The 15,024-nt window shown below is 41.0% G+C and overlaps 1 protein-coding gene across 1 annotated transcript in view; it reads right to left on the bottom strand.

Annotated features, from left to right (window-relative positions):
- LOC121523354 (protein MTSS 1-like) overlaps positions 1-14,440 on the bottom strand; it is a 57,990-nt gene extending 43,550 nt beyond the window's left edge. The window contains exons 1-2 of the mRNA XM_041808206.1: positions 14,037-14,440; positions 680-741 (exon numbers count right to left, since the gene is read on the bottom strand). Coding sequence (XP_041664140.1) covers positions 680-741; positions 14,037-14,108 — 134 coding nt within the window. The 5' untranslated portion in view covers positions 14,109-14,440. The remainder of the gene's footprint in view (positions 1-679; positions 742-14,036) is intronic.
- Between the last annotated feature and the right edge of the window lie 584 nt (positions 14,441-15,024).

Here is a 15,024-nt window from a genome sequence, read left to right as displayed (position 1 = left end):
TACTCCAGCTCTCCACGCCGTCTGTGTAGGAGGGAGGGAGTGTGCGGGTTTCATCTATGATGCATTCATGTTTACGTCTGCAGCTGCAGGTGTGTGTTTGTCTACATGTTGGTATGTTTACCTGACCTTTAGAGTACCTATGCATGGATTAATGTGTGTGCGCTCACCCAATGAGGCGAGGTTTCTGGGATGAGGCGGCGCCCTCACAGCGGCGGTGTAGCTGACATTTAAGCACTAATGAAGCAGACTGAGCTCAGCTAGCACACACTAGCATGTGTGTATCAATGTGTGAACGAACACCTTTACCTTTCTATTTTTAGCTCAGGACACGTCATGACCACGGCTGGTCTTTAACGCCTACCCGTCTGACAGGATTCTCCCACAGTCTAGGAACATGCTCTCTAAATTGCCCGTAGTTGTGAGTGTTTAGTCTGTCCCTCTATGTAAGCCCTATGATTGGATGGCGACCAGTCCAGGCTGACCCCGCCCTTCACATAATGACAGTTGTGATTGGCTCCAGCTCCACGACGTTATTGTCTCAGAGGAGAAGAGCGTCTGCTTTAGTGACAGGATGTTAGTTTATTTGAAACTTCTGTATTTATTTACATTTTGCACAGCGTCCCAACTTTTTTGTCAGTTGTGTTGTATAAATAAAGAGACTTGCACGTGTGTGTGTTACCTCAGCTGTGACTGCAGTTTGCTGGCTTTGCTGATGAAGTCGTCCCAAACAGGATAACCGCCCTGAGGAGAAGAAGAGATGAGAAATCATCAGACAACAGGATCGTAACAAAAATTTAACACATTTTTTAGAAATCCAGCCAAAGAAAACGCTCATTTGTGCACGTTTCCATCCCTTCTTCTATGAGAGAATAAGGAGTTCACAAGTCGAACAGCAGGAGGCGCTACTCATGAAATAAGAGGGAGAAACTGCATAAGAAGAGCCATGTTACAGTAGTCGTAGTGAAGTCTGGGGGATTTTTGGGTTGTCTATGGAGAGACTTGATCAATTTTTTTAAACCAGTGAGCTTTTGGAGAGTTCTATTAAATCCAGGATTAACATGTCATGTGAAGAAATGGGATAGAGTAAGTTAAAATGAACCAGTGTTTCAGGATTTCATTCAAACACAGATTTTTTTTAGCAGAGGTTCTTCCCTGAAAACTTTCCTCAGCAGCGTCTGATTAAACCTAACCTCTGACTCTGCATGTCCGTATGAGCACGGCACATTTCAGCTTTCCTGCAGTGATAAATCTGTCATTAGATTTTTCAGATAAGTGTCTGGATTTCCCTTAAGACTTGAACAATTCATATGGATTGTTTGAGGAATTAGCTTTGAGATTTTAGGGAATTTTCATGAACATTTATCTGTTAATTTTGCAGAATTTAGTTAAAAGTTAAAATTTTGTAGGCAATATCTTTTGAAATTTCCCTTTATTTTTCATAGAAATGTTGGCTGTTTTGGGGAGTTTATTTGGAAAATTGTGTAATTTTCCATGGAATTTTTGGGGGATTTGATGGAAAAATTTAAAGAATTTGGTGGTAAATTTTTAGGTGGAATTTGCTTTGAAATTTCAGGTATTTTTATGAGTATTTTTGAAGATTTGTTTGCATGTTTTTGAGGAATTTGATTTGAGTGGATTTGCTTTGAGAATTTTCGTGGACATTAGTTTGTACATTTTGGGGAATTTGATTGTTAAAATCTTGTTGGGAATATCGTTTCAAAATTCCCTTTATTTTTCACAGAAATGTTGGCTCTGTTGGGGATTTTATTTAGAAAATGTTATAATTTTCCAAGGAATTTATTTGGAGATCCTGTAGGTAAATTTTCAGGTGGAATTTGCTTTGAAATAACAGGAATTTACATGAGTGTTTTTGGGATTCGTTTGGATGCTTTTGGAGAGTTTGGTTTGAGTGGATTTGCTTTGAGAATTTTAGGAATTTTCATGAAAATTTATAAATTATTTTTGGGAAATTTGATTGTTAAAATTTTGTTGGGAATACCTTTAAAAATTTCCTTTATTTTTCATAGAAATGCTGGCTCTATTGGGTAGTTTATTTGAAAATTGTGTAATTTTCCATGGAATTTTGAGGGATTTGATGGGAAATTTTTAGGTGGAGTCTGCTTTGAAATATCAGGAATTTTCATGAATGTTTTTGAGGATTTGTTTGCATGTTTTTGGAGAGTTTGATTTGAGTGGATTTGTTTTGAGATTTTAAGGAATTTTCATGGAAATTTTTATGTTAATTTTGGGAATTTTAATTGTTGAAATTTTGTGGGAGAACACAAAGATCCTCAGACCCTAACCTGACCCATAAATCATGAGGCTGTGATGCAGCAAAGAGCTCACAGAAGACCAGGAGACGGATCAATACTCCTGATCGATTTGCCCTCCCTCCCCAGGCCGTCTACAGGAAGTTAAACAGCCCCGCCCCCCGGCGTTAAACCCAGTTTTGGTCCAGAGAGCTGTGTTATGGTTCAGACGCTGCAGATCTCTCTGTGTCGATGTGAGCGTGGAGAGAAACGGCGAGCTGCTGCACTCAGACAGAACAAACCGGGACATGAGCTCTAATGTCAGCAGGACGCCACTGATGGTTGTAGGGATGGGCGGGGCTTAACTCTGCTGCAGTGAGACATCAGAGAGGGTTTCGTTCTTCAGATGAGACTCCACTGCACTACGAGGAGTGAAAACATGTTAAAATCTGCATGAATGCCTGTAAATCCTAGCCAATCAGGTGTGGATGTGATGACTTCCTGTGTAGGATATCAGGAGATCCTCATAAATTCATTTAACTCAACCTTTATCTTACTAGGAGTGTTCCCTTAGAGATTCAAACATCTCTGTCGAGGGAATTCATCAGGACATCAGCAGCGTATTGAAGTAAAAGTTTATACTCTGCTGAAATGATCCTTACGTCTAAAAGTAAAGAAACTGCAGCACATGATCATTTCAGCAGTTTTCAAGCGATGCTAATATTCAGCAGTGGCTCCACCGTCAGAGTAAACAGAACGACTGAGAAGGACTTTAAACAGTCTGCTCATGGGTTACTGTGTTACTCTCTCACAGAATAGAGAGGGATAGATGGGGAACATCAGGGCGGATCTCAGTACCAGAATGATCGAGACGATACCGATGACTTCTGTAATACTTCTCTTGGCGTAATACTGCTACTATGCCTACATTTTATCTCACATTTCTTTTCTGCCCTAAAAAAAATTCTCTTTGCAAAGGTTTCCTGAGCCTCATTCTCTCACTCTGGTTCAATACACACAACCACAATCATGGGGAAGACTGCTGCCTGGACAGTTGTCCAGGAGACGATCACTGACACGCTTCAAAAGAAGAGCAAGACACAGAAGGTCACTGCTGAAGGCCATAGCCGAGGATGAAGGAGCTGAGGATGAAGGAGCTCTCATCAGCTCTTTCATCCTCAGCTGTCTCATACTGTAGTTCAGGGGTGTCAAACTAAATCACAGCAGGGGCCAGATTCTGGATTCAGGACTAACCTGAGGGCCTAACAGGGTCACCTTTTAAACCATAAACTTGATAAACATCAACTCTGTTTCCCTGGCCTGGGATCGGCTCCAGCCACCCTGCAACCCCCAACAGGATAAGCGGTATAGAAAATGGATGGAAAAAGAAACGTTTAAAGGCTCACAATCTCAGAAAAGTAAATTTATTAGTTAAAAAGGTCAAAACATGAAAATGAAATTGAAAAATAATGTTTTTATAGCAAATATTTTAGAAAGAAGTCAAAATCATGAAATTTAAAGTCAAAATCAGATTCAAAATGTTAAATTGTGAGTCTAAAACAGTGTTTCCCAAGCATTTCTCCTTGGAGCCCTCTCTACATGTACCTTAGAAAAGTGGAGCACCCCAGGACCCAAGAGAGAAGAGAAAGTGACACACTGCCGTCAAAAATCAACATAGATTTGAAGTTTTATTGATAAAACCCTACAAAAAAGGCCTTTACGTGCTTTTCTAATCTAAAGACCTTTGCATAAACTATTTAATAACTGCTTTACTGTGGTTTTAGTCAATATCTGCATATCTAATTTTGGCAGCCTCAAAGCAGACAAAGCCTCAGACTGATGGGCCAGTTAGAACAGAAATATGAGGTCATCTTTGGGGCTGGATTTAACTGTTCTACGGGCCGGATTTGGCCCCCGGGCCTCGAGTTTGACACCTGTGCTGTAGCACAGTTCAGTATCTCTTCAGTAGCTCCTCATTTTGCAACATCTTGATATAAAACTGTGACTGTGAAGGACAAAAGAAAATACTGTGATATAATACTTAGACTCTACCACCCGGCCCTACCGGTCTCCCATTAAGACTGGATGCCAAACATTGACAAAGATGAATATCTGATCGAATGTTCAGCCTTTAGTTGACCGTTTATGACCACAGAGCGTTCATCCTTCAATGGTGCATCTCTGTCCGTCAGCGTCACCCTCCTCATCCTCAGTAAAGGAGCGGAACAGCTGAGCCAAGGAGGTCTGGGTGTGTTCAGCCTTTTCTCTGTTGACGCCCAAGCATCATCGCCTGACTACCGTTGCTATGGTAACGCTGCTGCAGCTGCAGAGGGGCTTCAGACAGAGGCGGGTTGCGGGGGGTGGGGGGTCACACGTGTGTGCATCCTCATTCAGAAACAGACCCTGGCTGTTTCTGTGACACACATTTGGCTTCCTTTGTGTCGCCTCTCTCTTTCTTCATCACATTTATTCCTTTTTCCCACTCCTACATACATAAACACTCCCATTTTTCATTTCTAGTGTTCTCTGGCTTCTCCTTCCTCCTCTTCCTCACCCATTCATCACTTCATCTTCATCACACCGCCTCTATTAACCCACATCTCATTACATCCTCCCTCTCTCTCCCTCCGTTCCCTGTACTCCCTCTCTCTCTCAGCAAGCCGAGGGCAGCGCCGCCGCATCAATCAGTCACAGAGGACATAAATTGTCACCGTGGCAACAACCAGAGGCAGCAGCAGCAGCAGGATGGTGGTCCTCCAGGAATCCTCCTCTCTGTTTGTTTGGAGCTTTAAAAGCAGAAATCCCCGTTTGATTCTTCTTTTTGAAGATTAAGGAGCGATACTGAGAGATTAAAACATCAATCTGATTCTGCAGCAGGAAGGAGGTTTCTTTGCAGCGTCAGAGACAAAACAAAGACCTGTAGTGGAGAAAATTCCTCCTCTAAAAACGCCTCTTTAGGACAAAACAAACACAAGACTGAAGAGATAATCTCTGCTCACTAGGGATGCATGAGGTTGGATTATTGCCCGTATCCATTATTCTGATTTCTCCAAACTCCTGATAGAAATGTATAAACACCTTCATCGGGTGACCCCCAAAAATAAAGGTCCCAGAAACCGGGGACCCCGCTGCACCTGAAGGTGGCTGAACAGCCATGAACATTCAAGAATAGTCATGTGCAGACAAGGCCGTCCATGAGGGGGACAAAGGGAGAGCTTTCTGGGGTTCAGCCAGACTGGGGGTCGATGGAGGTCAGCAAAATCCTGGTCCACTGTAAAGTTAAGCTGTAATATCCTTATTTTATATTTAACCTTAAAAAATAACCACTCTTACCAATGGAAGAAATCTATTTTGTGGAAAAAAAATCAAAAGTGGGTAAAAAATGTAAAAAATGGGTAAATAATGGCATGAAAATGGTAGAAAGGAGGTGAAGTTGGATCTTAAAAGTAGCAGAAATGGGTTAAAAGTGGCAAAAATTATGTAAGCATGTCAAAAAATAACCAAAAAAAGGCAAAAATATGGTACAGAGGCAAAAATGGCCATAAATAGAGGTAAAAGGGAATTAAAAAGTGTCTGAAAAGGTTTTAAATTGGAAAAAATGGGTGGAAATCTGGTGAAATGGGAATAAAAATTGATATAAACTGGAAAATAGAGCTAACTGAGAAAAAATAGGCAGATATTGGCAGAAATTGGGCATTCTAGCAAAAATGGGTATATTAGTAGCGATATGTGGTTAAAATGTATGTGGTAAAATGGAGTTAATAGTGACATTAATGAGTCAACAGAGGAAATATTTGGCTTATGTGGCAAGAATTGGTTTAAAAATGGCAAAAATAGGCAGAGAAAGTGGTTGAACGGGTTTAAAATGGCAAAAATAAGTGTTAAATGGCAAAAATGTCTTAAAATTTGGGGAAAAATGATGAAAACTAGTTAAAATTTGGCAAATTTGGCGTTAAGCGGCAGCAGTGGAATTCTAAAACTTTGAGGGAATCTGGAGACCCCTTCTTTGTGTCTCACGACCCCCGAGGGGGTCCTGACCCCAAGGTTGAGAACCACTGGTCTAGAGGTGTCTAGGACTGAGCTAAGAGGCTAGCTGAGCCTCTTTAACAGCTTTTCTCCCTCGCTTGGTCATAAACATCCTTTAAGTGGACACAGATATAACATTAAGATTCTGGTTAAATAGACTGGCTGAATGATAAAGGCAAGGATGGAATGTTTTATGAGCTGTAGAGAATGACACCAGCTTTCTATTAAATAGTTAAAGCATGGCAGAGGATGGAATGTTAGTGAAGCTGCAGTCAATCTTTCCCGAGGTCCCTCGCTCTTCTCCAGCTCCACCCACTTTTCCAAAAGCTTCCACCAAATGACACGAGGGAGAGACTGTTGGTGTTTGAGACTGAGTGAAGTTCATGAACGAGTCTGGTCTAAGAACCGGCTCTTTTATATGAACAACAGGTGCTGGCTCCTGGTTGAGCCAGTTTCTTTTCCTCCATTAATTTCTTGTAATCTAAAAAGCCAAACTGGCACCAACTGAAAAGCTGTTTTAGGAGCTGGCTCTTATTACAGAGCTGAGCCAATTGATCCAGATCTCTAAAAGGACACGGATTTCCCATTACGACGAGCGAGACTGGATGGACATCAGCTGAGGAAGTACTGGACTGCCTGTGGAAATGGACCATATATGAGTGTCTGACTCCGCCCTGACTTTAAACTCATTTCCTGTCACTACTTTCAGGACTCAAAAGTAACTCAAGGATTTTTTTTTTTTTCAGTTTTATCAGCTCTCACAGTCATAAATAGAACAACATTTTGCCATTTTGATAGCGCTTCTCTGTGTTGGAATCACTTCCTGTTCAAACTGTTTGGCGTTCTCCACTGTGATGTGACATCATCAGAAAACAACCAGGAGTATAGAGGATTTAAACCCTTAAAAACACCATTACTCTAGCAGAGAACCATTTTTAGCTTTTCCTCCTGATGTGACATCAGAGACAAATGGCCGTCCTCAGAATAAGGCCAACAGCTGAACCTGAGTAAATTTACCATTCCAGAAAAGTCTAACTACAGCTGGAATAATCTTCAGGAATAACTGGAGTATAAATGCAACAGAACCCAACACTCCTGGCAGTGGATTTTACTCCTTAAAGTCTGAAAAACTGCAGTGTAAATCAGAGATTAAAGCAGAGTAACACACACGTTGGTCAGAGAACCACAGTGTCCCACTTGGCTGAGAAACAAAAGCAGCAGCTCCGTCTCTGAGGTTTCCAGGATGATTTCAGCTCTGATCAAACCAACGACACGGTCCAAGATAAACGGCTGTAGCATCCAGATAAAACAGACTAACTCTAGACCAAACACAGCAGAGGAGGGCGGTGAAGTCACAGTCAGTGTTCCTCCTTTATACAGACAACTCTAAAGAAAAGGCTCACCTTAATTAGTCCAATCAGCGCTTTATTAGCTCTCTGATTGGCCCAGTAACACACCAGTCAGATTACACTTACTCACTTCACTGGACTACAAACTTACCAGCATTATTCTCAGAACCAGAATCAGGTTTACAGGCCAAGTATACTGACGCAACAAGGAATTTAAATCCAGCAGGCTTTGCTTTCAATGTACAGAATTAAACATTCAATACAAATCAGAACTAAAAAAGTATGAGAAATTAAGATTTAGATGTGCAAAGAGTGGTACAATCCTAACTAGACATGATCACAGTAAAATATATGCAAGGACTTGTAACTCCATTACTGTTGAGTGGTCATCAGAGTGACTCTGTGACTGCTGAGTGGTCTGTAAAAGAAACTGCTATGCCTACCAGAATGGAGAAGTTTAAATGTGTTAATATCTGTTGAGGACAAAGCCTGACAACGGGTCACCTCTTTTAGAGGATGAAGATTGAAAAGGGGTCAGTTGTGAACATTATATTGTTTACTATTTAAAAAAACAGCCAACAGAGACTCCATAATGCTTTTTAAACCATCGTTCTGTTGCTATTGTCGTCATGTTGGTATCCAGATATTTGAGAAAAGCCTAAACCTCCAGCTCTAGCTCTTTTCCTAGAGGTTGAAGTGTGTCAGAAAGTAGAATTAAATGAGCCGTGAATCTCTGAATAAAGCAGCTCAGGCTCTAAGAGGATCAGACAGATCATCCTCAGGGAGACACATGCAGATCAGTTCCACTTAAACAGATCAACAGTAATGTGGCTTCATTTAACCAGCAGCTGTGTGATGAGTGGATGACGAACGGCACAAATCACTGACTGACAGCAGGAGGATTAGGAGAGGTTTTACAGCTAAACTAGGAGGCGCTGTTGAGCTAAAAACATGGCTGATGCAGAAACTTTGAGTTATCTTTACAGTTTCAATGAAGACGGATGTTACAGGATTTTCATAGGAACTATTTCATGTTTGATTTAAACAATAATCTTTGTTCTGGGCTGTAAAGTACAAAGCTATGATACGTAGGCCTTTTTTAAAAAATGGGTACAGCTATATCAATATAGGTGCTACAGAATGGATGTGCCCTTAAATGCTAAACTGCATGATGCAGCGTCGGCTCACCATTCACACCAGAACAAATTGAAGGTGGTACTCAGACCAGTAACACAGATCATAGTGTCTTTCTACTGCCAGCAAACATACTGGATTATTACAGGTTTCTTCAAACATCAGAAAGTCACGAGTTTGACATCAGTCATGCAACCTGTGCAAGAAACAAGGTAAAACTCTGCAGCAACACCAGACTTCATCCACACATGACACCAGACTAATTAACAGTTGGCATCAGAAGCTAGGCTTACCGGGATAGTCGGAAGCACTGAACGAGGCTTTAAAGTCAGAATTTCCCTAAACAGGATCAGCACTCTGATTTATTTACAAAGACATGAGCAGAACAGCAGCGCTGATAGAGAGGGCTGCACGCCGCTGCTTCAGGCAGTGAGAGGAACGCTGTTACATCCTTACTGGTGCATTCATCACAGAAGCATTGGTCTTGTTACAGATGTAAAGAAAAACAGTCATTCTTACAAATGTAAGCGGACTTATGGTAAAGTGAACCAGAATATCACATGGAAATATTAAACCTCAGTCTTTGCTCCTGGGTTTACCTGGTCCTCAGGTTCAGGTCTGTCATAGAAGAAGGTTACATTCACTGCTCATAAAAAGATCTTTGCTCTCATACCATAGGAGTCTCTTATATGAAGACTCAAGTGCAAAGTTGAGGACTTCTTTGAAACCTGGGCACCATTCTTTAGATAGACTGGAAAAAGACTGGTGTTCAAAGGAATGTCAGCTATAACCCTAAAAACTGCTGAGGTGATATCTTTGGGTCTTAGGGCAGAATAAATCTAGGATCCAGAGACCAGTTTTATATACATCCAGAGATCTAGGATCCAGAGATGTAGGATCCAGGGACTAGTTTTATAGAATAATCCTGGGATTATGATGTGGACCAACACAAATACAGGGTGACTGCCTGATCTATTAAGAAAAGGGGGGCTAAAAAGTACAAAGATGTTAAAATCGCTTATGGAAAAAGGGGTCGAAGGACTGAAGAAGCCTGAGGAAAAGAGAGGTCAGGAGGATGAGGTGAGGAAGACAAAGGGGAGAAAAGGAGAGGAAGATGAAAGAAGAAACAAGGGCCAGAGAAGAAGGATGGGGTGTAGCAATTTCCCAGACTTCCCTTTAGAGTACCAGCTCTACACCTGTTAAACCAGTCTGTTATTACACCCCCATGGAAACAGGTGTGAGGGTGTCTCTACATGCTGCCCTTCCCCCACACAGCTACTCAGAATGACCAGCACATCAGGACGCTAGCGAGGCAGTACGGCGGTCATTAATCCACTAGAACCAGTCTGACAGAAACAGACCGAGAGCAGCAAACACAAAACCTCGTTTACATTTAGCTTTAACGATCCGTTTTAGTCACTCTGGTACGTACGATTGTCTTCAGTGACTATCTGGTATCAGACCCCTCCGTCCCTCCTCTGACTCTAATAAGCTGCTCCTGCTGAGGGTGAACTAGTCACAAGCTAAAAGGCTAGCTGCACCTCTTTAACCGCTTTTCTCCCTCATGTAGGAAAAAAACATGATTTTAAAGGTCACACTGATTTTCTACTTAGTTGATAAACTTAGTGGTCTGGATAGACTGGAATGATAACTGGAGGTGTAGATCAGCCTACATGTAAAAGGCAAGGAAGGAATGTTTTTGGACATGTAAATATAACTGTTACATGTGACATTTGTATTGCACTTATTTTTTTATTTTGTTTAAAAGCATTATTTTCTTTCTTTTTTATGACCACTTTCCAATTTGCACTCAGTTTTACAGAATAAATTTCTATCTTTTACAAGCTTGAAAAATTGACATCCTCTTCAAAAAGCAAGGATGAAATGTTTTAAAGAGGAAGGTTGAAAAGTTGCATTGGCTTTAGAGGGTGACATCCTCTTCAAAGAGCAAGGATAGAATGTTTTATAAGCTTTGAAGGATGACATCATCTTCAAAGAGCAAGAATAGAATGTTCTATAAGCTTTGAAGGATGACATCATCTTCAAAGAGCAAGAATAGAATGTTCTATAAGCTTTGAAGGATGACATCATCTTCAAAGAGCAAGGATGGAATATTTCATAAGCTTTCAGGGATGACACCATCTTCAAAGAGCAAGGATGGAATATTTTATAGGCTTCAAAGGATGACATCATCAAAGGTAGAGGACAGAATATTGGTAGCTTTATTGGTAGCTGGGCTTCTTCCCTTCATTTTGACCAATAGCATGCCATAGTCTGCAAGGACAGTCAGCTAAAGGGAGAAATTGTTGACATATTTGTTCTAACAACGATAAGTGAGCTGAAATTCTTGTAACTTTTAGCTAAGAGACTAGAGGTACCTCTTTAACAGCTTTTCTCCCTTATGTTGTCATTAACATGCTTTTAAGGAAACACTGATCTACGATTTAGCTGATAAAGCTTGATGGATACTAGTTAGACTAAACAACAGCTCATTTTGTCAATGATGGTAGCTGGCTCTCGTTTCAGAGACAGTTTCCTTTTTTTCCCCATTTTTCTTGTTTTATAGAAGTCAAAAGGTCACATTGGTACCAAATACAGAGCAGAAAGACAGGCAGATGAGACAAATAATCCAGAGCTACCATTCCATCACTCTGAATGCTGTGGGACAGACATAAATAAATCCATGCTCTTTGTTTACTAGCAGCAGATCACATCAGCTGATTGGGCGGTCTTTAATGCTGTAAATACAAAACCAATCCAGTCCAGATGAAGACATCCCAGACTGCCTCTGTATGCAGTCTGAGCTGTCAGATATCCAACTGTTTTCAGGACACATTCAGGTGCATCCACATTTAATATTCAATACCAAAAAAGGACGTACATCTCTGTTAATGCATCGTCTATCGGTCAGATATGGGACAGGACGGTCCACATCTTTCCCACACATCACAGAGGCAATAAGCACACAGTGCTCCATGGTTTACAGCAGTGTTACTCAACGCTGCTCAACCAAAGAGGCACATTTTTGAAAAATACATTTGCAAGAGCCATCATCTAAGAGGTGAAAAGCGGCAATTCAAATAAGCTAAATGTGGCAAAAATGGTCAAAAAGCAGCAAACACTGGGAGAAAAGTGGCAAAAATGGGTGGGAAGTGCAATAAATGTTTCAAAAAATAAGTGACAAATGACTAAAATGGGCAAAAATCAGAACAAAGATGAGAAAAATGGGCAAAAAGTGGCATTTAATTGCAAGAGGCAACCTAAATGTAAGAGAAGTGGACAAAGGAGGCAAAAAAATGCAAAAAGCAGGATAAAAGTATGAAAAAAGGGACAAAAGTGACAAAAAGAAGTGGCAAAAATGGGCTTAAAGCAGCAAACACTGGAAGAAAAATGGCAAAAAAAAGGCAGAAAGTGGCAAAAATCAGTGAAAGGTGGCAAAAATGGTCCAAAAGTTGCAAAAACATGGAGAAAAATGAGTGAAAAATAACTAGAACGGGAAAAAAAAACAGAAAAAGGGTGGGAGAATGGGCAAAAAGCATCAGAGTGGAAAAATGGGAAATTAGTGGCATTTCATTGCAAATGGCAGCTTAAACGGGCGAAAAGTGACAATAAAGGCAAAAAGAAAGCAGTAAAAATTGCATAAAGCTGGATAAAAGTGTCCGAAATGGGCTAAAAGCAGTAAAAATGGAATTTAAGTAGCACAAAATTGCAAATAAGGGCAATGGAAATATGCAGGCAAAAATAGAGGTTGACAATGAAAGCCTGCTGTGGAAATGTGGGAAACAAACTGATTAATGTGACCGGCAATGGATAATTCTGAGGTAAAATTTTCCTTTTTTAAGGTTTTCTGGGGAATAATGTTTCAAATTTAGACGTAAAAGAACCACTAATCATCACAGAAGAGCCACATGTTAAGTATCGCTGGTTTACAGCAGAGAGAAGAGAGTCAGCATGGTTTCAATTATGCTTCACACACTTTACAGCCCAGTATGAGGGAGCTGTTAGCCAGGATGCTAACCCAATGCTACTGAGCTAACATTCATGCATGATTGAGCTGGTTGGCCTTCTATGAACACTCGCATTTCCTAATTTCTAAGGCTTTACTTCATCTGCCTCCATCATACCTGTGTGACTTTATTCACCTGGAGGCTCCAGTCTTCACTCTGACTCAGTAACATTCACTTTTGCCGTCTGTTTATTAAAGTAGTGTTGAGCTCGGCGGTGATTCTGTCGACTTAAACTCTGACTGAAAATGTTCTACAGCCTTTATTCCCTGAGAAAGACGAGACTCAGACTCAACAAAACAGATATTTGATGCCTAAAACTAACTTTAGTTTTCATCTAGATGACTAAAACTAGACTAAAATGTAATTTAGCTTTTGTCCATGATATTCCTCCACAGTGGAAATCTGTCAACACATCTGAAGCTATTCTGTCTCTCAGCTGTAGAAAGCAGAGACCCCAGGGTTGAAACTATCATGATTTTATACCAGATTTAGGAAAGACAATAAATGAATAAACTCTTTATTTATTTATCCTCATTCTTTAAACTTAAACGTAAGATTTAAGGGCTGTATTTTGTTTCTTTGTTCATCCTCACACCTTAAAGCGTGTTTAAAGGACTGAAGTCTTAGTCCTGAAAAACATCTTAGAATATTGTATGGGCTAAATTAAATCTGTAAATGTCAACATATGAGATATCAGCATTAACCCACTACTGTGCACCCCTAGTTACTGCTTGTTTGCACACTGTCAGTAATGTTGTTCTGTCTCTTTAAGTCCACAGATTTGGTCTTTTGTATGTAAAAAGAGAAAAACTACCCTTTAGTCTTTGTGACAGAAATAAAGTCAAATAAACACACAGCTACTGTTAGTACTGTTAACTAGCTCTACTCAGCATTAGTCCTGATTGATTTTCTTTTATATCAACATAAATAAATCCATAATAATGATCATGCAATCACTGTTAGAAATACATCTATAGAACTGGACCAGCTGCCCAGCCCTAAGGAGGCTGTATTTTTAGCTGTTTTTAGGGAGAATCTGCAGGCAAACCAGTCCTGAAAATGCAGCTGCAGAGCCTGAACACACCCACCTCCCTCCCTCCCCCTCCTCCCCCTTTAATTATCAAATTAATGATGGCCAATAACCCAGAGAGGGGGGGTAAATGTCTGCCCTTCATGGAGGGATTCAACAGGGTGAAAGAGTGGAGTGTTATCAGCAGAGTGTGCCATATCGATCAGTGATCAGATCAATAATAATGCCAGCTTCCTGTTACCTTCATGTCCCCGATGACAGTCTGGAAAAGCCCCCCCAGAGCGCTGCACTCCCTCTCCATCACCGTCTCCATCTTCACAAAGGGAAAAGAAAACTCCGTCAGTGGGAGCTGGAGGAGTCCATAAAGGATCCGGATCAATCAGAGGTGAAATCAAGTCTGTGCACGAGGGTGGAAACAATCAAATCCGATCAGGATCGCTCGGCAGCTTTTCCCCGGGAGAAGGCGCGCTGAACACGGACACGAGCAGCAGCAGAGCCGGCGAGAAGACTCCACCCGGAGCTCACAGGATCCATGACCGCCGGAGGAGACTCATGTTCGGGTAAAGAGGAGCGGAGGACACCGAGAGGCTACCGGAGAGTCAAACTTCACACCGAGAGGAGGAGAGAAGCTCTGCTGTGTGCGGAGAGAGGAGAGGGAGGGAAGAGAGCGCGCACCGAGGGACGGGGACGCGCCTTCACCTGGACCCGCCCTCAGCAGGGGGAGCTTTTTGTTAATGAAAGAAAAATACAGGACGAATGTAGAAGTACGGTGGCCCTGAGGGTCAAATACAGAAACATTTTACTAGAGAAATGATTTATAAAAACAGGATGAATGTAGAAGTACAGTGGCCCTGAGGGTCAAATACAGAAACATTTTAATCAGAGAAATGTGTAACAAAAACAGGATGAATGTCAAAGTATGGAGGCCCTGAGGGTCAAATACAGAAACATTTTACCAGAGAAATGATTTATAAAAACAGGATGAATGTAGAAGTACAGTGGCCCTGAGGGTCAAATACAGAAACATTTTACTAGTGAAATGATTTATAAAAACAGGATGAATGTAGAAGTACAGTGGCCCTGAGGGTCAAATACAGAAACATTTTACTAGAGAAATGATTTATAAAAACAGGATGAATGTAGAAGTACAGTGGCCCTGAGGGTCAAATACAGAAACATTTTACCAGAGAAATGTATAATAAAAACAGGATGAATGTAGAAGTACAGTG

This window comes from Cheilinus undulatus, linkage group 16 (assembly GCF_018320785.1).
Source record: "Cheilinus undulatus linkage group 16, ASM1832078v1, whole genome shotgun sequence".
Taxonomy (NCBI): domain Eukaryota; kingdom Metazoa; phylum Chordata; class Actinopteri; order Labriformes; family Labridae; genus Cheilinus; species Cheilinus undulatus.
This window is presented reverse-complemented; position numbering and strand designations above follow the sequence as displayed.